Raw genomic sequence first — 23,726 nt, forward strand, 5'->3', positions numbered from 1 at the left:
GCATGCAACTTCTTTTGCTCGCTTCCTACCTCCTTTTCCAAGGCAGCTATTCCCTAAGAAATGGCTGAGAAGCACACAGAGACCAGAGTGGTACTGGACTAGTCTTGCCTGCCCAGCTGTCAGGGTGAGGAAGACAGAGTGGCAGGCAAATGGAGATGCCTGTTTTCACCACCATCACCAACTGCTCCTCATTATCAGCAGAGATGACTGGCTTAAGCACCCTGCTCAGTGCAGGAATAGGTACACCTAGAGTGCCTAGCTGCCTAGAGTCCCTAGGGAGTTGGGCGGCATACAAATTGAATTAAACAAACAAATAAATAAATAAAATAAACACAGCCACTTCTTGGTCTGTCCAGTGGGGCGGGAAGCCCCACTTCACCAGCCTGGGGCAGATAGGAGTTGATATTGTGTGGCGCTGGGGAGATGGGTGGTAAACATGATATGAGGGATAGCCTGAGTACCTGGTCTACATGTGACCCTGGAAAAGCAAGAGCTAGAGACTGAGCAGGGCAGAAATGCTCAGACCGTTTTCATCTTTGCTCTCAGCAGGATATTTGAGGCACGCCATGGATGCCTTAATTCCTGCAAAGACTGAAAGCATTCATTACACTACCATGTTCAGGAGGGAATGGGGCTACAAGATCCAAAATAGCTGCCTTAAGCCTCTACAGCTTGCGCTTAATTCAGCTACTTCTGATCCTGTCCACCAAAGTTAAAAAAGTTTGCCCCACCAAAAGCTAACCCTCCCCAGCTCCTGGGCAGGAGACCAGCTGCCCACCTGGATGCAAAGCAGGTGATCCTCCCATGGCAGGTGAGGAGAGGGCACCTGGAAGCAGCAGATGGAAGGAATTCCTGGAATCAGCTCTTGCCAAGAATAATTTCTCTGCCCAATGTGTGACCGTTACACAAGAAAATGTAACAACCAGGGATTGAGATGGAATGAGGAGGCTATTATCGTGATTTTTTAAAAAATCAGGATGTTGATTAATATTATACATATTATATGGTTTGTTATAAACTATTTCCATAGGTTACTTAGGTGTTGTTTTATATTTAAGTTAAGTGGCATAAAAGCAGCTACACAAGTTTTGATAGACACGTTTAAAAAATTACCGGGAATAAGAACGCCTGCGTTCCTTCTGAATTTTTTTATATTCCATCAGTTCTTTAGCAAAATCATTTGTAAACTCATCAAGCTTTGACTTTTTCTTTTCCCTGTTAAAATAAGAAAAACATTGTGCTGCAATGCAATTCTGTACTGATAAAGCAGGCACTAAGAGTACTAACTCAAACAAGGACTGCATGCCACATATTACTAAAATGCGAATCATCGGGTTTTTTTGAAAGACGTTTCATAGTATTTTATCAGAATTACAAGTTTCTGGGTTTTAGATCTGAAGGCTGGTAGTGAAAAACCAACATCTGAAATCTCACGTTATATGTCATGTTTGCTCGCAGCACACACATTTTGAGCACAGCTGCAGCCAAACGGTCTACTGAAACAGAAGAATGAAATATAACGGAACTTCATCCAGCGCCAAATACTTACTCCTCTTTAAGTCTCCGTTGCTCTCTGTAAAACTCCTCCCTAGATAAAGGAGGTGCTTGGGTCGTTGGGATGGTATTTGAGTGAGCCGTTGGTACTGGTGTTGGTACCCATGGTGTTGATATGTTTGCTGGAGCTGGGGGGTATCCCGGAGGGGGGACAGTGTACCCAGCTGGTGGAGGCTGACCAGGTGGAAATTGAGGAGGAAACTGTGGTGGAGGTACCCCCGGTGGAAGAGGAAGTGCGTGGGGAGGAGGAGGATACAGGGGAGGTGGAGGCACGGGCACAAAGACTGGTGTTGAGGCTGGCAGTGTTGGGGCCTGAGTCCTTTGTGTACGATCACTATGCGGGCGTCCTCGGTTTGAACTTCTAAAGAAACCCAAAAACATGTTGTCACTGAGTGTCACACTTGTCTTTTGTTCGCAAGAGAGGAGGAACGTGAAACGGAGAGAGCATTCTTCTGCAGTCACGGCCTAGGCTGTCTTACAGGTCAACCACAGACTGACCTGTCCTGCCGTCCTCCCTCTGCAGCTCTCTAGACTTCGACAAAGAGCCCTCCCCACCACACGGCCCTCATCTATTCTCATAAACACTGGCACATTGGCTAAGGTCTGCTGCTTCTTACCCATTTCCTACAGCCGTGGTTATGTAGCTGCTGCATTCTGCACTTCAACTCCCTTTCCAGAACCACCTTGGCATTTTTTCAAGGCTAGCTAAACTAGAACTAGCAGTTAGAGGTCTGAGATTTCTAGCTTTGCCTATGGCTGATAATATAGCATTTTGCCTCCAGAAATGCTAAATTCTAATATTGATAGTGGTACCTCTACTTACAAACTTAATTCATTCTGTGACCAGTTTGAAAAGTTTGTAAGAAGCAGCAATTTTCCCCATAAGAATCAATGTAAAAGCAAATAATGCGTGCAATTGGGGAAACCACAGGGAGGGTGGAGGCCCTGTTTCCTCCCAGGAGATTCCTAGAGATGCCCCACAAAGGCTTCTCCCTGTCTTTTCCTGTTACAGTTCCAGAGGCTCAGGTTTGTAAGTGGAAAATGGTTCTTGAGAAGAGGCAAAATGATCTTGAACTCCCGATTCTTATCTAGAAAAGTTATTATCTAGAAAAGTTCATAAATAGAGGTACCACTGTACTTTTCTAATCTTATGCCCAACTGTACACTATGAACAAATTTATTACATTTCCTTGCTCATTTTAGTTCAGAGAAAGATTTAAAGTGTTACTCATAACATTGGAGCCCTTTTAATAGCCGCTGATGCTTCCTATGCATATACAAATAGCTATTTAACATGATTATGTTCTAAACTTGCTGCCTAAGAACACACACACAAATGCACACACACAGATATATATATATATTTCGAAAGGATACTTACGGCTCCCAGCTTGACCTAGCGGCTGCAGAGCGGAGAGGATTTGTTCTCATTGGCTGACCTGTGTGGAGAAGAAGTTGTTTTCAATACGGATGGCAGATACTCCACTCGCATCTGACAAGAAGGATCAAAGCTGTGAAAACTTACCCATGGTGGGTATTGAATGCCCATGAGAACCCAGCTGCCCAAGCAAGGCTGGCTGTCCAAGCACAGGAACCTGATAGCCCTTTGGGAAGGAAACGGAAGAGGTTTAATTGCTGCTGCTGCTGCTGTAAAATACACCAGCCAGTTTCATTTGGAAACAAAGCTTACCTTCTCTTCCAGCACACTGTTAATTGATAAAGAGGAAGGAGGCTTTATGTGATCGGAGCCCAACACAATAGCAGCAGCTGATACAAGACCATCACCCTCCCTGGAGAGAAACAAACAATATCCAAGTTATTTGGTGATAAATTAGGAAGCAGGAACATTATCTTCAATAATAATAATAATAATAATAATAATAATAATAATAATAATAATAATAATTTATTAGATTTGTATGCCACCCCTCTCCGAGGACTCAGAGTGGCTTTACAAGCACTTAAGAGGAAAAATGGGAAATATATTTAATGTCCACTTAAATAAATTAATAGGAAGGCATCTGACAACAGAGGTGAAGCCATAACAACTATATTATTATACATTTCTATGGTGTCACAAAGAGCTAGAAAAGTGACAAAGTAAATATCATCATTAAGAGATTGAAATGTTTTCTATACCAAGCAAAAGGTTTGAAGATAAACAGATAGGAAAGTTCTACTGGAGGTGCTCTGTGCTATCATTTACTTGTCATCTTCTAGTAGATTTTAATTTAGTAGGTCATGGACAGGTCTTATGACATCAATTCCCAAATGTTATTTAAAATTTATCTGGACCCTTAGTCCAGTTGCAAGTTTCTAAAATTATATTAACCGTCTCCATTTGCCTGTTTCCCCCCTATAAAATGCTTCTTGTGATGAGGTCTAAATGCATTTTCAGGTACAATTTTGGGTTTATATCTATTTCAAATTATCAACCTGGCACTTCTAACATTATGATTTTTAAAATCTACATTATCCTTAATTTATCATACCACTGAAAATTAAACCAAACCTCAGCATGATCCTTCTAATTCTAAAATTCTCTTATTTCTCAGTGCATCAACTCTTTCATCCAAACCAAGCAACTGGTTGCAAAATACAATGTCCAATCAGGCAGTCCCAAGCATCCTCATTCCTTTGTCTCATGGAGAATTTTATATTTAACCCTTGGCTTTGCCACATGATACAAACCTAGAGGTAGCTTTCTGACACTACTTAAATGGTGCATTAGTTACCACAATAGGTATTGTTCATTTTTATTACAGAAATTCTCCCCAAAGTCAGGGGTAATTTTTCCCATCTCCAACATGTCCTTAATTTTAATTCCTTATTTTAATTGTTGTGAAGTAACACACAACATTTATAAATATGGTTTAATTTATGCAACTGACAAAATATATAGAGGACTCTCAAAACTAAAACTGTTCGACTAGTTCCCATGACTCCAAATTTTTTAACCTTACATATGTGTGGGGATTACAATTTTTAAAATTCTAGCCAGCTTGCCGACTTGGAATTCTGGATTGATAATCAAAATGTATTTGGAAGAGATCTTAGATAAAATCAGTTTCAATTATCATCAATTTAATCGTAACTAGTTTACCCAAATTTTAAGTGGAGGGGTATGAATGTTGTTTGGTGGTGGGCACTTTAAACACTGAGCACATTGTTATGTGTTGTGTGAATGTTTTATTGACATATTGCTTTATAAAAATCAATTTAAAAATTTTTTTTTTAAAAAAAGATTCCCACACTGGATGAAAGACCACAAAGGAAAGGCCTGAAGGATGCAGGAGGACTATGGTATCAGACATGCTGGAGATAAACATAGGAAGGAATGCCACCTCCCTGCTCTAGTTGACTTACCGGAAGTGTCCTTCACGCTTATCAGCATTAATTGCCAGAGACATTGCTGTAGGCACATCACCGATGGAGGTGGAGGCAGACTGGTTCATGGCCAAGGTGCTTGTTGCATGGGGAGCTTGGCCAGGAGTCAAAGATAATGGGGGAGATGCAGTGGCATGAATGGAAGCAGAAGTGACTGGGAGGATAAGCGGATCCTGTTGCCTGGAGCCTGTTGGCCTCGACACAGAAGGCACATTCCGCTGAACCGCTGGTCTTGGGGGCGGGGGCTGCTTGCGGAGCCTCTTTGTGTAGCCTGTTTCATTTTTGAAATTATTTACAGCCTAAAGAGAGAAAAACCGAGGAGGAGTCAAAACTGTTTGAAATAACATCATGGCTTATCTTTCACCAGGGTCATTTGCTGGGTATCAGAGACAAGGGCTACACCCGCCTTGCCTATGGCTCTTGGTTACTTATTAAATGAATCTTCAGGGTTCACATGATACGTTATACTGTCCAGCCCGACTGAATTTGAACAACAGGCTAAGCAAGACTGCCACCAAGATTAACACTAATCGGGAATAATGTTTAATCCAAATAAACTATATATTCCCCTAGCCACTCTAGTGTGATGTAAACAGAGTAACCAGCAGAATAGGTTTCCCACCTTTGTACAGAAGCTTAACATTAATTTGGTCTTGTTATAAGAGGAAGAGAAACACCTGTATAATTCTGTAAATCAGGGACTAATCAGCCAGATTAATGATCATTTTCCCTCTAGATGCTCAACAGAATCTCTCTCACCCAGAATATCATAAAGCCATTAAAACAGCAGGGGAGGTGCTCTCAGAGAGATTAATAAAGGTTTTTACCTGTCGTAAAAATTTGTTGGCAATTAAATTATCAGGAGAAACGTCTGTCTGATGACAAGTTGGACAGGTATGTTCCTCTGATTCTAGCAGGGATGTTCGGATACCTGTAAATGAAATGAAAATTCCATTTGAAATGCAAGAATGTTATAACCAAAGCATTTTGAATTGTTCCTGGAAACCAATAGGAAGCCAGTGTGGGGTCTGAAGAAGAGATGTAACTCTGAACCATCAGATTTTACAGGCCAGCACATGGGCTGCTGCATTCTGTGCCAACAGAAGCTTCTCAACAGACTTCCAGCCAGCCCAAGTTAGAATAAATTTTCAAGTCTCACACCAATTATACTGGCAAGAAACTGCATGATACTGGCAAGAAACTGCCCTCCCCTTGTATTGCTTCTTCTTGTATTATGTACGAATGGAACATGTGCATTATTTTTGGTTATTGTATTTCGTTAATACAAAATAAATAGAATGGAATATTCAGCAACCTTCTGAGCAATGGCCTAATCATTTCTCCTACAGGGATTTTACTCTAATCTTTTTCTTTCTTTTCTCTTCCTTTTTGTCAGCAGTCCCCACTCTGATTCAGCCATTTTTAAATTCCATTTTTTCTTTGCCAGCTGGTCCCTCTGAAGCAAATTTGCTCTATTTCCATCCGGTTTTTGTAGAGCTAGCCTTCTGCCATCTTTAAATAACTCATTTGCAACATTCTGCTGGAATGGAAAGAATTAAGAAGTCCAATAATGCATAATCCGTATGTAAAACCATACAGGAAGTGATTGGGGCAACAGAGGGTATCCGATCAGCTACACGGATGGGCTCTCTGGGGCTGAGTTCACGAACACCGCTCTGCACAAGCACAGGTCCATCCAGGGGATACACTGAGAAACTCACATTCATCGCAGTAGCTGTTTCCACAACAGGGAATCACCACGGCATCAGTCATTATATCCTTGCAGATCAGACACAGTAATTCATCTGGAATAGGATCGTCTTCCTCCGAGGAAGAGGACGGCTCCTCTGGCAAGAAAGGAGGCTTCTCTTTCTTCCCAATGGCATAAGCCTCGCTGCAAGGGGGGGGGGGGATGAAAGAAAAAAACCTCCTGTGAAATCTTTTGTCTACTTTGTGGAAGTAAAAGTAGTATGAAGCATGTTATAAGGTGAGGACATATTCTAACACCTATGGCATTTGGGCCACAAGTAGCACACGGAGCCATACTGGTGGGCATGCAAATTCAGGTCTAGCATGCACGCGTGCGTTGGCCAGCTGATTTTCAGGCCTTCTGGGCCCAGTGGGAATCGGGAAATAGTTTGGGGAGAGCAAAAATACCCAGGCTCCTGGTCCAACCAGAACTTGGCAAATGGACCATTTTCTGCCTCCAGAGGGCCCTCAGCTCCCAGCACGTGATGGCACACCCATCTTTCATTCTCCCCAGGCTCCTAGAAATCGCATGGAATTATGGGCGTTGCCATATGTGGCCGCTCCTTTTGGCAGCCGAATCAAAAATGGTTCGCCATCACTGTCCTAACATTTTTCTTCTAACTCTTGTACCGTCTGGACAAATTAACAGAAGCATGAACTCTAAAGTTGCATTTTAATTGGATGCAAAATAATTTTATATTAATGAACTTGGCAAAGCCAGGATGGCAATAAGATAGCAGCTTATTGATCATTGAAAAATTCAAAATTTCAGAGCAAACTAATTACCAAAATGCAAGGGTACTTAAAACAGAGATGAACTCCTACAGAGTAACAGTAAAGTGCTTTCTGGGCACTAATCTGGTTATGATTGATCATCATTTATCCATCATTAATAAGTGATTAATTTAAGAGATTTAAGAGATTAATTTAAGAGATTTAAGTGATGGTCATGTCACTGTCCAGAAAATTCAATTTTCACTGATTTAAGTTTAAAACTTGAAATAGAGAAATAAAAGTGAATTAATCAAATATGACAACCATTAAGTAAACCAAAATAGGATCTTTGGCAACACATTTTTGGTTAGTCACTCACTATATCTATACAGTATCTTTCTGTAATCAGCAATAATAAATGCCCCAAAGCCTGAGTTAAAAGGTAGAATTGCAAATCAAAGAACTGAGGGAGAATTCATCCTTTTCTTTCCAACCAAGATTCCTAGGAGGCTTCAACTTGTGTTTTTCTTAAGCTGAAATGCTCTCCTCCTCCAGCCACAAAGACCCCTTGAGGGCCCATTTCATCCACTCACCTGCATGCAAGGTGAGCGTGAGCTTCTATGCAATGAAAATTTACATTTATGAACTGTCTGGCATGAAGATGAATTTCTAATTATTTTTAATAGTCCTTAGTTTTCACTGCTATAATTTGCTAACCCCATCAAAAAAATTCAGCTAAGGCGAAAGATGAAAATGAATTGATATAGGATTCTAGAACCTATAATCACAGACGTACAGATCCTAAGTATTATTAATCAATAAACAAAAACAGAACATTAAAAAGATAAGAATTCCATAGCCAGTCAATTTGTTGTTAACCATCTAACCAATCTAGATTGCCAATTTCAGTTTTTCAGGCAATTTTAAATTAGGATGCTTTGCGAAGATCTCTATTACTTACGCATCAATAGTAGGAATAGCATATTTCCCTGTGTTGGTAAGCATGGCACCCTTAGTATTAGGATCCTGCACTTCCATCATAAAACTTCGTGGAATTCCAGTACTCTTTTTAATCCTGGGAACAGACTCGAAGTTCTTGTCCTGTTAAAAAAACAACAGAAACATGTTTAAAATCTACTTCATGCAACTCCTGCCAACTTTGTCTGCACATAATTGTTTTGATCAATGGACAGATTTTATAACTTTACACAAAATTGTATTGAAATCAAGTCAGTTCTCATTAGAAGACAGCAAACAATTCTACTGCCCTTTGGAGGGCAGATCCAGAGACCGACAATGACATTTAACACAACCAGTAACACCCTCCACTAATACTCCAATTTATGTTTCTTTACCTCCTCCCTCTTTTGCTCCCAAGACTGAAAATATAAAGACAGATGCTGCTGAATGAGTTGCCTTTGCTTGCCCATCCTGCCAGCCATAATACCTCTAAATATCCCCCAGAGACACCCTAGTTAGCTTAGCATGAGGGAATCTCTCCAATTAATTTAAAAATAGGACTAGGCTGTCATCAGGAAACAAAAGTCAACCCACTTCAACAACTGAGACAAGGCCAATCTTACCCCATTGGTTGGGCAGATCTTTATGTAATGACCAGGTTTTCCACAACGAAAGCAAGTGTATGATGGTGGCGGCGGTCCCAGGGGTTTCTTCATGTAACTAAAAAGGTGTAAGAAAAGAAGTGTGCAACTTTGCAGATTGTTTTTTTTAAGTATGTAAATTGTTCCAAAATTAGTTTTGCTTCGGTTTGGTGGGTGACATGGTGAAGACTTACTTGATTGGATCATATTCGTGGCCAGACTGTGACATCATTGCTTTAATTTTATCTTCTTCAGAAGCATTGGCTTCAGCCAGATTGGCGGTCTGTTCAATAGGTAATCATTTGACAACACACATTAGAAAACACATTTAAGGCCATCCAGTCAAAGACAACACCACTCATCCAATCCTGTAAAGAGCAGCACAATGCTAGCTAAAGTTGTCTCAAAAACAGCTCAGATTATCCTGAAGATGTTCCAGGGAGTCCTTATGCCATTTACATGATGTTTATGTGCCTGTTGCGCTAAACTAATTTAATTAAAGCAAAACCTGCTATTTTCTTTCCTGGGATACTTTGTGCATCAGGCTATTTGTACTTTACACAAACACTTGTGAAAGTGTACCTGTTTCTTCGGATAAATTTAAATGGCATGACGCCAAGTCTTTTAAAAGGTGCCTTCTGCAATACTTATAGATTAAAAAGCCATGAATTTTAAGAGGTTTACCTTGGAATGATAAGGTGCAATTCATGGTCTCCATTTGCAGCATAGCCTATTTTTACACTTAGAAATGTTAAAACAGCAATTATCATCCTGAAAACTGAAATTCCAGACATTTCATATCTAAGACCATTTTTAAATGTTGGGAAATTACTTGTAAATCCCCTTCTGGTATCTATAAAAGTAAAAATGAAGGAATACGGCTAACAAATCCAGAAAGGTGTAAACAAGGTTGAACAAGTAACTTTCTGCCAAGTAGGATCTAATGCCATGCAATATGCTTTGGGCACCCAACTTTCAGGATGATAGCCCCTTCAGGGTGCAAGCCATAGTTGTGATGTATAGCTAACAATTATAGAAACTTGTTAAAATGGGTCACTGTACGCTAAGTATTCATATAAGCAAGGTTGAAGGGATTGGTTATTAATTGCTCAGATATCCAATCACCTAACATTCAGATCGTCCATACACACTTTTTAATACATTCATCCACAAAAGCAAACAGCTAGTTTCAACGTTTTATTAAACAGTTGATTAAAATACATAACGTTTCTTAACAATGCAAATTAACAACTATGAAATTATTCACATTTACAGAAAACTATTTTACAAATACTTAGCTAATTTGTTTGAACCCAAACAGGTTTACAGAACATATCCATTAGCACAGAACATTAGTAGGAATAGACCAAAATTCAAATATGGCATTTAATACACAGTAGGAATAAAATAAAACTGTTAAATGCATTCCCTCTATGTAAGAACTATCAGCATCAAAGAGGTTGAGGTAAATAACAGTTTTGAACTGCTTTATATTATATAAAAATATTCTGCATTTGACAGAAATACTCTCTAAAGTTCTACCTGAAACATTTTAAGCTCTTGGACATTTTTTCACATCTCAGAAAAATAAACTTGACATAAGGTTACAAAACCAAGGACAAATTTAAGGACAGCACTAATGGAAACCAGACTTGCTTGATATAAATTAAATATTCGCAAACGCATGTCAAAATTTCCAAACTAGAAAACGTAGTTTATTTTTTAAAAAATACAACTCCAGCCTTTGTTCACAAAAAGACATATGAAATATAAGGCAATACTGCTTCTAACTCAAAATTTTAAAGAGTAGCCATTCAGTTGGGTATGTTATCACTAGCGCTTTCCCAGACAAAATTACACATTACTCAGCAGAAAGGCAAGCAGTTTCATTGCAAACAAAGTTGATACAACAGTTTAAGGTCACATTTGCCAGTATGCCACACATACACATTGGTATATTCCTATAGATACATTTACACAGTCTGTGTTCAAACAAATTAGTTGCATAACTATTGCCCGCTGTATATACTACAAGGGTACAACTGATGAAATTATTTGATGCAAATTATTACTCTATCACTGGCTTTGAGTGCAGATTCACCAAATAATCATATAAAGTGTCCATGTGATAGGGAAATACTTCTCTGCTGACTGTTGCACAGAGAAATCCTAGGAGTCCGTAAATAGTATTAAAATTCTTCTTTAAAATTGTGCTATTTTTCCAATGCAAAATTAATGTAACATATCAAAGAAAAGATAAAACGGCTTCAGAAGTGCTTCTTCTTTGTGTCTTGAAGATGAATAAAACTGCAACATTATGTTGAGGCTGATAAGGTACTCCCCTTCTATCTTCCCATACTGGGAACTACTCTTTACAGGATAGTAATTAATAAATACACACAATTCCAATGTTTAAACTTAATAGGTTTTTTTTGTATCTATGACAGAAATTAAAGGTATAAATATCACAGCAGAAAACATTCAAAATGCCAAGCAAGCAACAATATATTCTGTTATATTTGACAAATATATATGTATATACCTTTGTAAGCTGGGCCAGAGAAATAGATGCAGAAGAGTCATCAATCTGTTCATAAAAAATTAAACACACATTCAAGTTCCACAGTCAAAATGTAGCCAACATATTTAGCTTCAGCTGTGGTATTACAATTTAGCCTCAAACATTTTACAGAGAGGAGTTTCCCAAAAAAAATAAATTATTTAGTCGAAACGCATCATTAGTTTGTATGGCCGGGACAGTGAAATATATAATATTCAGTTCTGTTAAAAATAAGATGGATATTCAATTCACCTAATAACTTCATCATTGGCTTTGTTTTATAACCAATACAAGTGTACATTTTTCAAAATAAAAACATGCTACAATAATTATTAAAGTAGGTTAGGGTTAAAAATCTTCAATTTTTATGTAAATGTATGCTGTGAGAGAAGTGAATGTAAAATGTTCAAACATGTTGTGGGAAGGAGCATATTTATAGACATTTTCATTTAGATGTATTAAAAATCTGAGTGATTCAAAGCTTTAGAAGATGATATATGCTGATAACAATGGCAGATCCCTTAGATGTTTGTGACAAGTAATAGTGAATAGATGCTGAAATTAATGTGTAAAATAAATATACTGTATATGCATTTAAATGAACAATTTAAGAATACATATATTCCATTTTCTTTTTATCAGTACATTTCTAAACTTAGTGTTATATAGGTTTTAAAGGGCTTTTTCAGTTCTAACAAACCAGGAAAATAGATTTTTCCCCAGTCCTAACTTAAGCCTAATGCAATCTCTAATTATCATACAGAGTCAATCAGAGAACTAAATGAGGCAACCTGCAATTATTTGATACATTTCATAATCCATAGTCATGAAATTACGTCACTGTTAAAAAAATGATGTCCATGATAATGGCTACTGTGTACCATGATGATTACCACAAACAGGCATGCATGATCGAATGCCTACTACCACTGACGGAAAAGCATCTCACGTGTACAGACAGGGCATAATTATGAGACTCTAGCTCCTAACTTAGAAAAAACACAGATCACTGAGTTAAATATACCAAGACCTAGCCTTAGGAATCATGTCAATAAACCCAGTTTGGTAGGCCTATTATACGCACACACAAATTGAAATTACATTTTAAAAACTCAATTCTAATTAATGCCTGCCCAAAGTAATCAGGCCTTTGTTTTTATTTAGTAATTAAACTTGTATAACTGCCCATCTCACAAAAAGCAACTCTGTGGACAGTACAATAATTTTATGTATGCAAATTAATAGCTGCCATTCAGATCCAGCACCAAAAGCCAATCCTAAATAGTGGAACTACTACAGGGCAGTAGCAGCACGTGCATCTACACTTGGCTCTCCATAGTCTCTTGAGAACCATCCAGGTATATCTTAAGGTACTGCAAGCCATTCCTTCAGACATATCTCATCAATCCCATTTGGTTTTCTATTAAAATTATGGCCTCATTTATTCAGCATTGAACATAAATTCTTCCTTATTATTTCATCATATGGAAGAGATCCAGCATGCTTCAGGAAGAAATAATGTGAGTGTGGACTACATGTTCAATCTATAAGTTTGTCAGGTAAATTCCAACTGCAGATTGTAATGTAATAAATGTAAGTTTTATATTTCCTGTTCATTCTGAAGCATTTTCCTGGGCTATACAAAACAGCCACAGAAGCTGATAAGTAGTACTGCTTTTTAAATAGCACTTAAAATCTTTTAAAAAATGGAGCCTGAAATAATATGTGAGATGCTAAAACACTTTTTATAAGACAAGAAATATGAAATAGATAAACTGGACACAAAAGGTTGAGCCATAAGAATCAAATGACTGAATACAGCAACAAATACTTTTGTCTAGTCCTCTTTGAGACAAAATTGCCTCTTATGAAATAAAACAATATGGCATTTCGGCCATTAGAATAACAGAAATATGTGAATATGTGCCTGCTGGTACTGGTAGCCCTCTACTTTCCTTAATGCTATTACCCTTTCAAGATTTTAGGTTTCATTGAGATGTCATTCATCCAAATTTGAGCCCAGGTTTTGTTACGTTTTTGATGTGAGAATCTGTCACTGCACTCACAAATTAGTTACTCAAATTTTGTAGCTAATGTCAGAGCATACTGAAACACTAAGATCAGAGAAAAACTATGCTATAAGAAATTCCCAGACACAATCACCATATTTCTAGCTGTCAGATGACCATGAATTTTTATTTTTCTCAGCATTAGTTCAACTAGTGATCCTTGTGGAAATGGTTAAATAAAAAGAATAGATTGGGGAAAGAAAACAAGGGGGAAAAATCAAAGCACATTAGAAAACAAACACTGGTCAAGACCATACACACAACTAAATGACTCAAAATGTTTCTTCAAAATTGCTAAGATTTTAGTTATTAAACTAGGTTCAATTTCATATGTGGCAGAAGGTTTTGAAATTTAAAATTATAAATATAGGAGATGTCAGACAGGAAGAAAATAGCAACAGGCATCACAAAAAGAAAAAAGGGGAAAAACAGAAAAAATGGGACAAAAGAGGAATTCCTATATGAGCAGCTACGATGGTGCTCTTTCACTCCCCTGCAGAAGCAGGCCATGAGACATGAGAGACACTGATAGTCTACATTTGTGGAGAGCAGAGAAAGAGATGTGTGTGCCAGATATTCTGTCTTCCTAGGAAATGAGGGTAATGCACTCATCACAAAAGGATCTGGAGGGTCCTGGCAAAGACATGAGTTATATACATAACACCACAATAGGTGGGAGCGTAGTTAATTTTTAAAAAATAAAGGTTTTTGAGCTATTAGTACTTGGATGGTAAATTCAAGTGCAGTAGGTTACAGCAATGTAGTTTGAAAAAAGGCAAAGCCTGTCTAATGTTTCCAAGTACTACGTGGGGCCTTTTTGTATGTAGTGACCAGTATTTGAAGTTCAATGAAAGGAGTCTTTACTGTTTAATGGACCAACATCAAGCATAGTAGACAACAGCTAATTCTTCATCCTAACAACTCAAAACATAACACCAACACACCCACTCTGAATCAACCTATTTCTAAACTCTGACTATATATGCTGATTGCATGTAGGGATTGCAGTCTCCTATCTACCCCCCTTCCCCGAAGCCCATTAGGTGACAACTTCACACAGACCTAACAAGACATACCTCCAACCCTAACATTTCCTTTGGCAGATTTCAACAAAACTACAGCATTTTCGTGTATGAGCTGGGAAAGCTTTTACTTCATTCAATGGACATTCTTTTGGTGCACTCTAGCTTCAAAGTACTGTAGGCCTGAAACAGCTGTACTGCAAAGACTGACAATCTCTAACTTTGATCCTTCCTTTAGTGCAGATAACAGAAACATCTGTAGGCAATCAATCTCTGAATTGGTGGATTTTATAGTGCTGTTTACAAGCTTGCTTAAAACCATATACTTTTAAACAGAGCTATTAAGATGTACAACAGACATGCCAGGGTACACACAATTCTAAATGAAAGTTGAACTTTATTTGTGAACATAACTTTTTATACAAACTAGCAGAAAGGACTGGTTATGAAATAATAAAAGCAGCTTATACAAAAATCTGCTATATTATTTAGTTTAGGGCTAGTTGTAAACAAAAATGATTTTCATTTGCATGTGTAATTAATAATCAAATGCGAACTATGTTTTTATATACCACAAGAATGCTAAATGTTTTTAAATAAGTATAATTTCATAAATATTCTAACTGGTCACCAAGACTTGTCTTTTCTAACATTAGAAAACTATCTAGCAATGCATCATTAATAATCCCTAAGTAAAACAACTTTATAGTATGTTAAGAAAACTTAAAAATGGAACAGAGACCACATGTGTGTTTAATGAATTGAAATAGGAAAAAAAATCCCACTGATCAATAATGGTAATTAAACAAGAGCTTACCAAAGGAAACAACTGAATAATTATATGACAAAATAAAATGTAAGGACTTGAGGTGACCCAAGTGGCAAATAAGGGCATCTTTTCTTAATTGAATAAGCCTTTGGAGAGGTCTGAGAGATGTTGTCAATGTGCTAAAATATCTCTTTTGTGTGAGGACTACTAAGATTAACTTTAATTATGTCTTGCTCAGGGATAATTAGTAGGAAATACAGATCTTAGGATAGCAGTTCATATTCTAGGTCGTCTGCTGGAGCAAAACATGTGAACAGTGTGTTTCTCAGTATAAATCTAATTGCACAAATAGACCTTTCAATAAATGATTGAATCTGAAGAAGAAAAAGTTAAGTTTAATATATTGCAGTTTTTGAAAATATCTTCAAAAACCATTAATGGAAATATTAAGAACAAAAGTTGATACAATGTGATAGTGGCAAAAAAAGATACACTCCAAATATTTTTATTTCGAGGAAACAAAAAGCACACAACAACCTATACAAACAAACAGCTACTAACTAGAGACACACAAAATGTAGAACAAAATTATTATGTTCAGCAGTGCAAACCTTAACTTACATGATCCATAAGTGATTGTACATGATCTGTACAACGCAAAGTCATACAGGAAATAATCTAGCATTTCAACATGCAATTCATAGTATTCCTTTGCACCAGTGTTTATGATCACATTAAAATGATCTGCATTGCTCAGTTTACTATATTGAATCAAATTACATTGTAAGTTACAGTATCAATGGTTCTCTGTGGGAAATAAATATTTATAAAAATACTTTATTGCTACAATATTGTAAATTAAGCAGTTTGTGTAGAAGAAAAAAGTGTGAGATTGTGTTTTTACATACTGCTTTTGAAGGTCCACTCACTGGATCAGTTCGACTTCTAAAAAAGGGAAAACATACTGTCAGAAACAACAAACATACTGTCATGAGAGAGATATTCACCACCAGAAACCAAAAGTGCACATTAAAACTGTACATAAGGAAACATTTCTCCAAAACCTACTTGACAAAGGCTGTGATTCTAAAGGAACATTAACCTTTTAGAAATACCTGTTTTCTAAGACTGGCATGCAAAGTTTATGGAAAAGGCCAAATCCCCACACCAAGAGTAAGGCACTCGATTTGATTAGACAGACTGAAAAGCGATAAGATGTGTGGACTCAAAGTGGGGTCAAAAAACATCACCTGAGAGGAGTGTCTATGCTTCTGTAAAACTTATGAATTCTGTGGTAAAGAAAAAAGGTCTGACTTTAAAAAAGGCTTTAAATAGGCTCCCTGAATATTTTACATTTAGGAAGTTATATTCTTTACAATACTGATGGCATTACTTAATTCCATAATCTAACTTGGGACATATGTGATATTTTCAAATAAAAAGAACTCAACTGAAAGGATAATTACATAATGAGTTTTAAAAGTAAATATTACTCTTTGTAGACCAGAAGATGTTCAGTATATACTTTGAATGCCATCAACGTGCATTTACATATAAATTTTATATACCTTACATACATTTTCACCTAAGCGAATTACCTTGATGATTCTTACATCAAAATAAAAGGTTTATAAATATAACTGCCTCATTCACAGGGAAGTTTTTGTTGCACCTATGACTTATCTCTTTAAGAATGTATCTTAGATGTCTTAAAGATGTACTGTAAAAATTGTTTTAGACACATAGTATTTAATTCAAATGTAGTGGGAAATCACTGCTGCTTGCTATGTCAATGATATGTATGGGCTCACAGCTCCTTTTATTCGTTGTCATGTTTAGGCCTTCTTCCTGATTTTATATGAAGCTTAGATCCTCATGACATCTAATTTCAGAAAGTTGTATTTCAAACCTAAATTAACGAGAACAAGGAAATATTCAAAATGATGGTCTGATTTAAATTATGTTTTAAATCTGGCTGGCTAAAATGATGAATTTAAAAATGGAAATGAAAGTTAGTTTTCTCCTGTTGCCATACAAGATAAGGTAAGGGAAATCTCTAAAAAGAACCACAGTTCCAATGATGTAAGCACAAACTTCCCCTTATGTTCTGAACTAGGTAAAATACATACAGGTAGTCCTTGCTTAGCAACTGCTTGAAGCTACAACAGATCTCTACAATACTTATAACTTATAACCTTGTTTCGGAGTTCCAATGACCACACAACTCACATTTATAGGCATTTGCAGCGGTCCATGGTCATGCAACCATCATTTTTTGGTGGGGCTGATTCTACTATTATCCAACAAAAAAAATGTCCCTTGAAGAAAACTGATTTGTTTAATCTGCTGCTGCAAAAAAGGTTGTAAAATCAGGCATGGTCACATAGTGACTGGTTTAGCCACTGCTGTGACTTACATAATTTGAAGACTATCTGCACGTCTCCAGGATTCAAAGCTTTTCAGCTGATACTTTTTCTAATTATTGTAATAACAGCAAGATATAGTAACTGTTAAAAATGTTTAACCTTCACCCAAATTTTCGATTCTTCAATTTTATTTTAAATTCTGTTTTAGTGCTTGATGTTCAAGGTACGTTATAGAACTTACAGCCTACCAAATTCAAATATTTTTAGAACTAGAAGCTTTGCTCTGATAGTACAAAGCAAAGCATGTAAATTTTTTGCAAGCGTGGTTTAACTTTGGGCAGCAAAATTTCATAAGTAAGGATGTTTTTATAGCAATATCATTTAGACTTATATACCACTTCATAGTGTTTTTACAGCCCTCTCTAAGCAGTTTACAGAATCAGCATAGTGCCAGCAACAATCTGGGTCCTCATTTTACCTGCCTGGGAAGGATGGAAGGCTGAGTCCACCTTGAGCCGGTGGGGAGTTTTGAACTGCTGAACTACAGCTAGCAGTTAGCTGAAGTAGCTCTAACTACTGCGCCACCCCGGCACAACAAATATGCATCTTTTATATTATTTCTTAAAGGAATTGTCAAATACTGTTATATTGCTACATCTAAATAACTAGATACTGAATTACCAAAACTCGCACCACTCTTTACTTAAATGTACTATTCACATATTATACTACTTGTTCTTATTATGAGCAACTTATTTCACTATATATGTATGATCCCAGAGGAGGATTCTTTTAAAATACAGGTAAGGTGCAAAGACTAATCCTCCAAGGCAAAATTCACCTGTATGCTGAGCTCCACTGTTCTTGCCAGTACAACTTCATTTCAATAGTTCAACTCAAAGAAGTTTAAGCCCCCAAATGTTAAACATAGCAATATTTGCTCATAGCGAACTAGTTTATGCGGCTACAGTCACTAATTCCATAGTGTCTGAAATAGGCAACAATTTTCAATTAGCAGATAGATATATATTAAATATTTGACAAAATTATTTTCTAGTTTGAACTATGGTAACTAAGTCAGTCAAAATGTGAAGCAATTCTATCTAGAGAAGAAGATATAGTGATTACAGATTAAGAAAAAAGAAATCAGTATGTTTTCTGGCAGTTACCAAGTTTCAATAATAGTTCAAATCCTAAATTCAGGCAGAGGTAAGTAAAATATGCTTTTTCAAGTTTTGAGAATGGAATTCCATGAAACTATTCATGATTTTAAAAAGCATTTTGTGACAAAGATACCCTATAAGAGAAAGTATACAATGTTTTCTAATTATGAAGAAAACTTGTGTAAGTATCATCAAATAAGAATAAAAGCTTATTTCTTAAAAAATCTTCTTAACACTTACATGACATATGTTTTGCTTGTACATTTTACTCCTCCAATAGGAATTCTTCTGACAATAACCGATGAGTTCTTGGGAATCAGGGCATTATCATCAGTATATTCTAGGAGGAAAACACAAATACACTTGGCAGGAGTTCCTATTTGAAATGCAGAATTTCTCCCATTAAGGCACCAAATTGCAGGAATTCTTGGCATAATCAGGCAGGGTAATTAACACCTCTATTATAAAAAATAACTAATTGAATTAAAAAGTTGTGTTGCCATCACAATGCACAGTCAAGTGGTTTTAACCTAAAAGTTTCTATAGATGTTTTGGTCATTTTGTGTCCAGGAAAGTAACAGCACATCGCAGTAATCTAGAGAGTAATGGACAACCAGCAACAAGCATACATCTCCCAAATCAGAAATTCAAAGATTCAATTCTAATTCCAAATTAGAATTCAAAGAAATAAAATAGAGAAATGTAACAATTATTTTAATATGGAAGCATTAGCACCAGTCCAACAGATGCACCTACCCCAAACAAAGACAGACTTCTTCCATCAGAGTACTCAATGTGGAGGGGGAATGTATAGTATTTCTAATAACCAAATGTCTGTTCACAATAGAACTAAAATAACTTCATCAATCTTCCACATTTAACTATTCCATGTCTTTTAACTATATCTTTACATATATACCAGTTATATTTCTGTTATGATCTACTTGAGGTAGAATGACTGAAACTTTCAACAAAGCATATCTAATTACAACGTAAGATGAATTAAAAGCAACATTTAAAATTAAGCTGGAGGTTTAAAATCCTTACAGTATTCTGGAAAAACAAATTATAACAGAAGTCAAATATTTCTTCATGTTTTAATTGTATTTCATATTTGCTGAGCAGATTAGCCTTGCAAAATGCATCATTTAGCCAAAGCTTACCTCTCTCAAAAGGGGCAAAGATAATTTAACAGTATTTTGGGGCTGGAATGGATCTGGGTAAAGAGGAAGAGTCTGGATTTAAAAGCAGAAGTGATAAGAAAAGAAACAAATGTAAGCAGAATGTATTCCCCAAATAACTTCTGGTTCTAATTGGGCCTCCTAATGATTTGATGATGGAGTATCATAGTATGGCAAACAGTCCTTTAGTATTTATGATCAATGAACAGAAATCTATTTAATGATTTTGAGAAACAGAATATATAACTGAGATATTATATAGCCTGTACATAGCTTTAAAACTTAAATCTATTTCCAAATTCTGATTATATACATTACAATTATTTTGAATAATGCTTTTATTAGAAAACAACTTTTAAAAATCTTAAGTGATTTAAAAATTGTTCAGAAGTTATTCAAATTAATCTTAATTAATTTTACTGAAAGAGTAGTAGATCCTTGGAACAAATCCACAGTAACTGAATTTAAACATGCCTGGGATAAACATATATCCATCCTAAGATAAAATACAGAAAATAGTATAAGGGTAGACTAGATGGACCATGAGGTCTTTTTCTGATGCCTGACTTCTATGTTTCTATGTTAATCATCAATTATATGTTCAGAATAGGTACTTATACTTAAAGACAAGACCTGGCACCATTAGTCTGATTTATTTAAAAATTAAGATACTTTAAAAGGGGAAATTGAAAAAGGAAATTCTATTCCTTAATAACATGTAGGTATGACCACGGAATCCATTAATTTACAATGATTACAGCTGAAGAGGATCTCTTCTTGCAATCACACCTACTTTACATCTACATCTGTGACAATATTTGCATATCTTTATTCTTTTTTAGAAAAATACCAATTCAGATAATTCCTTTTTTTAGAATTTCAGTCTTCGAATCAGAAGAATTAAAGATACACCATAAGAATAAAAGAAACTGTTTAGCAGAGTTTTCTTTCCTTTTAAATGTTTATTCCTACTTTTTCTGTATGAACTAAATAACTTGTATAGATAATGGGAACTGAAAAGCATCCATTGCATTTGGTACAGCATAAGTAGTGAAATCTAAAAAAATGATTGCATTGGTCCTATCTCAAAGTCTCCTTCCTTCATTTCACAGTTCTGGCTGCTTTACTTTAGTTAACAAACTGACAGTTTATCTAATCAACCTATTTACATTCAGATTTAATATTAACCCTGAGAAAATGAAAACTTTATTCACCGAAATTCTTATTTAAGATCCAGCTCACTGTCAAGGACTGTTAAATCTTCCTGTCAACCAAAACACATCTTGACCATATTTGTAAAAGTCCCTGAAGGGAAACTATACACCTGATCATGGGTATTTTGGGTCTGTCTTCAGCTACACTATCCCAAATCCTTTATACATTATACATTGAAAACACTCAAGAAAGTTACCAAGCTGAGCTATTCCTAGCAAACTTCAGGGCCTGAAGTGTGGGGGGTGTTCCTGGTTTTTTATTTCCCCCCCCTATAGATTTCAGGTTTCTTTAGATTTTTTTAAAGAAAAAAATTGAAAATATATACATTAGCATCTGTTTCATGCTTATTTACATTAATCTTCTATTGTACAATGTTTTAAATCAGACAAGCCACTTACACAGACAATAAAGACAGAAAGAAAAGGTAAGAAAAATAAAAGAGAAACATAGAAACATAACACACACACGCACACACACACTTGCCGTCCAAAAATGGTGGAAGGTCTTAAGCATAAAACTTATCAGGAAAGACTTCATGAACTCAATCTGTATAGTCTGGAGCAGGGGTCTCCAACCTTGGCATCTTTAAGACTTGTGGACTTCAACTCCCAGAATTCTCCAGTCAGCAAAGCTGGCTGAGGAATTCTGGGAGTTGAAGTCTACAAGTCTTAAAGTTGCCAAGGTTGGAGACCCCTGGTCTGGAGGACAGAAGGGGAAGGGGGGGGCATGATCAAAACATTTAAATAGGTTCAAGGGTTACCATAAATAAGGTTCAGGAGGGACATGAACCCAAGAACAAGGGGGCACCATCTGAGGTTACTTGGGGGAAAGATCAGAACCAACGTTTGAGAAAATATTATTTGGCTGAAAGAGGAGTAGATGTTTGGAACAAACTTCCAGTAGACGTGGTTGGTAAATCCACAGCAATTAAACATGCCTGGGATAAACATAGATCCGCCCTAAGATAAAATACAGGAAATAGTATAAGGGCAGACTAGATGGACCAGGAGGTGTTTTTTTCCCGTCAGTCTTCTGTGTTTCTATGTCTTGACAGCTATTATAAGAAAAAAATGTATAAGAAGATAAGAATAAGAATATAAGAAAATCTCATATGAGATTTCAGATTTCTTTAGATTTAAAAAAGACGAACCACAAGTACCATTCCCGACAATGTCGACTGGCCAACCAAGTCCCGGTTTCGAGAGGAGCGGCGGTGGAAGTAACCATTCGGACAGTCGGTCAATTCCCATCCCTACCGGACTGAAAGCGGCCATCGCGGGGAGATAAAGCGGACCGGAGCCTGAGCGCAACCCCCTCCCCCCTCCCTCAAGGCCAGTAAACGGCCTTCTTCTCCCCCCCGCCCCATCGGGGCCTCCTCGGCGGCGGTTCAACCGTCGCGGACCACAAAGGCTCCATCAGGCCCGCCGGTCGGAGTCGGCCGCCACGTGCCCGTCCGCCCACCGGCCTACCTTCTTTGGTCTGGGCATTAGTGATCTGCAGGTCGCAGTCGGCCGCCTTGAGCTTCTCGCGGCCCATGATCTGGCGCTTGAGGTCGCAGAGAGAGATGTGGAGCCCGTCGAAGGTGACCGTGTCATAGTTGAGCTTCGACGAGAACTTGTAGTGGACGCAGGACATGGCTGGATCGGTTGGCGGGCGGGCGGGCGGGCCTTCCCCCTCCTGGGCTCCCCCCTCAGAGGCCGCCTCGCCCGCCGCGGCTCCTGTCAGGCGCGGCGCTGGGCCGGTTAGGCCGCCAACATGGCCGCAGAAGCGGCGGCTCCCTCCTCCTTTTCCTCCTCAGGTCTCGGTCTCGCTTTCTCAACGGCGGCGAAGCGAAAAAAGACTCGTCTCGCTTCCTCCTTCTCCTTCACCTCCTCAGTCGGCGTCGTCGTCAGCCACGTCCGTCCTCCTTCTCCTCCTCGGCGGATCAGCGGTCTCAACAGCCTCCTCGCAACGGCGTCGGCAACGGCTCTGACTAACGCTCCGGGGTCTCCCAGCCGGTAACGGCAGGGCTCGCGGCTGGGGGGGGCGGGGAGCGTGCGCGAGCGGGGCGCGCGAGGAACCAACCGCCTCCCCCGGCACGCACACAACGAGCGGTTGGTGGGGGGAAAGGGCGAGCCAGGCGGCCGAGTGCGCAGGCGTCGCGGCGCGCGCTCTCCCTCCCCCCACGTGACCTAGCGCATTATGACAAAGGAAAAGGGAAAAAAAAAGGCGCTCTTCCGCTTTCTGGCTGACTCGCCCCGCCTCCCCCTCCCCGACGGGGGAAGGCACGTGACCGGCCCGCCGGATACCACCCCCCCGGCCCGATTAAAGGGGACACGGCTTCGGGATGAAGTGCGTCTCGAGCCTGCTGCTGCTGCTGCTGCGACGCTTTGGGAT

General features: G+C 38.0%; 1 protein-coding gene across 6 annotated transcripts in view; it reads right to left on the reverse strand.

Annotated features, from left to right (window-relative positions):
- Positions 1 to 23,295, reverse strand: part of RBBP6 (RB binding protein 6, ubiquitin ligase) — a 28,972-nt gene extending 5,677 nt beyond the window's left edge. Inside the window, exons 1-16 of one of the 6 annotated variants that reach the window (XM_070760861.1) lie at positions 22,820 to 23,076; positions 19,195 to 19,294; positions 16,676 to 16,714; positions 16,334 to 16,370; positions 11,548 to 11,592; positions 9,200 to 9,288; positions 8,988 to 9,084; positions 8,366 to 8,505; positions 6,663 to 6,835; positions 5,769 to 5,872; positions 4,921 to 5,240; positions 3,245 to 3,344; positions 3,080 to 3,158; positions 2,936 to 2,993; positions 1,550 to 1,915; positions 1,114 to 1,215 (exon numbers count right to left, since the gene is read on the reverse strand). In XM_070760861.1, coding sequence (XP_070616962.1) covers positions 1,114 to 1,215; positions 1,550 to 1,915; positions 2,936 to 2,993; positions 3,080 to 3,158; positions 3,245 to 3,344; positions 4,921 to 5,240; positions 5,769 to 5,872; positions 6,663 to 6,835; positions 8,366 to 8,505; positions 8,988 to 9,084; positions 9,200 to 9,288; positions 11,548 to 11,592; positions 16,334 to 16,370; positions 16,676 to 16,714; positions 19,195 to 19,294; positions 22,820 to 22,985 — 2,015 coding nt within the window. In that variant the 5' untranslated portion in view covers positions 22,986 to 23,076. Of the gene's footprint in view, positions 1 to 1,113; positions 1,216 to 1,549; positions 1,916 to 2,935; positions 2,994 to 3,079; positions 3,159 to 3,244; positions 3,345 to 4,920; positions 5,241 to 5,768; positions 5,873 to 6,662; positions 6,836 to 8,365; positions 8,506 to 8,987; positions 9,085 to 9,199; positions 9,289 to 11,547; positions 11,593 to 16,333; positions 16,371 to 16,675; positions 16,715 to 19,194; positions 19,295 to 22,819 lie in introns of all 6 variants that reach the window. The other 5 variants (XM_070760864.1, XM_070760862.1, XM_070760863.1 and 2 more) reach the window with 5 other exon arrangements.
- Between the last annotated feature and the right edge of the window lie 431 nt (positions 23,296 to 23,726).

Source organism: Erythrolamprus reginae, chromosome 9 (genome assembly GCF_031021105.1).
Source record: "Erythrolamprus reginae isolate rEryReg1 chromosome 9, rEryReg1.hap1, whole genome shotgun sequence".
NCBI classification, from domain to species: Eukaryota; Metazoa; Chordata; class Lepidosauria; order Squamata; family Dipsadidae; genus Erythrolamprus; species Erythrolamprus reginae.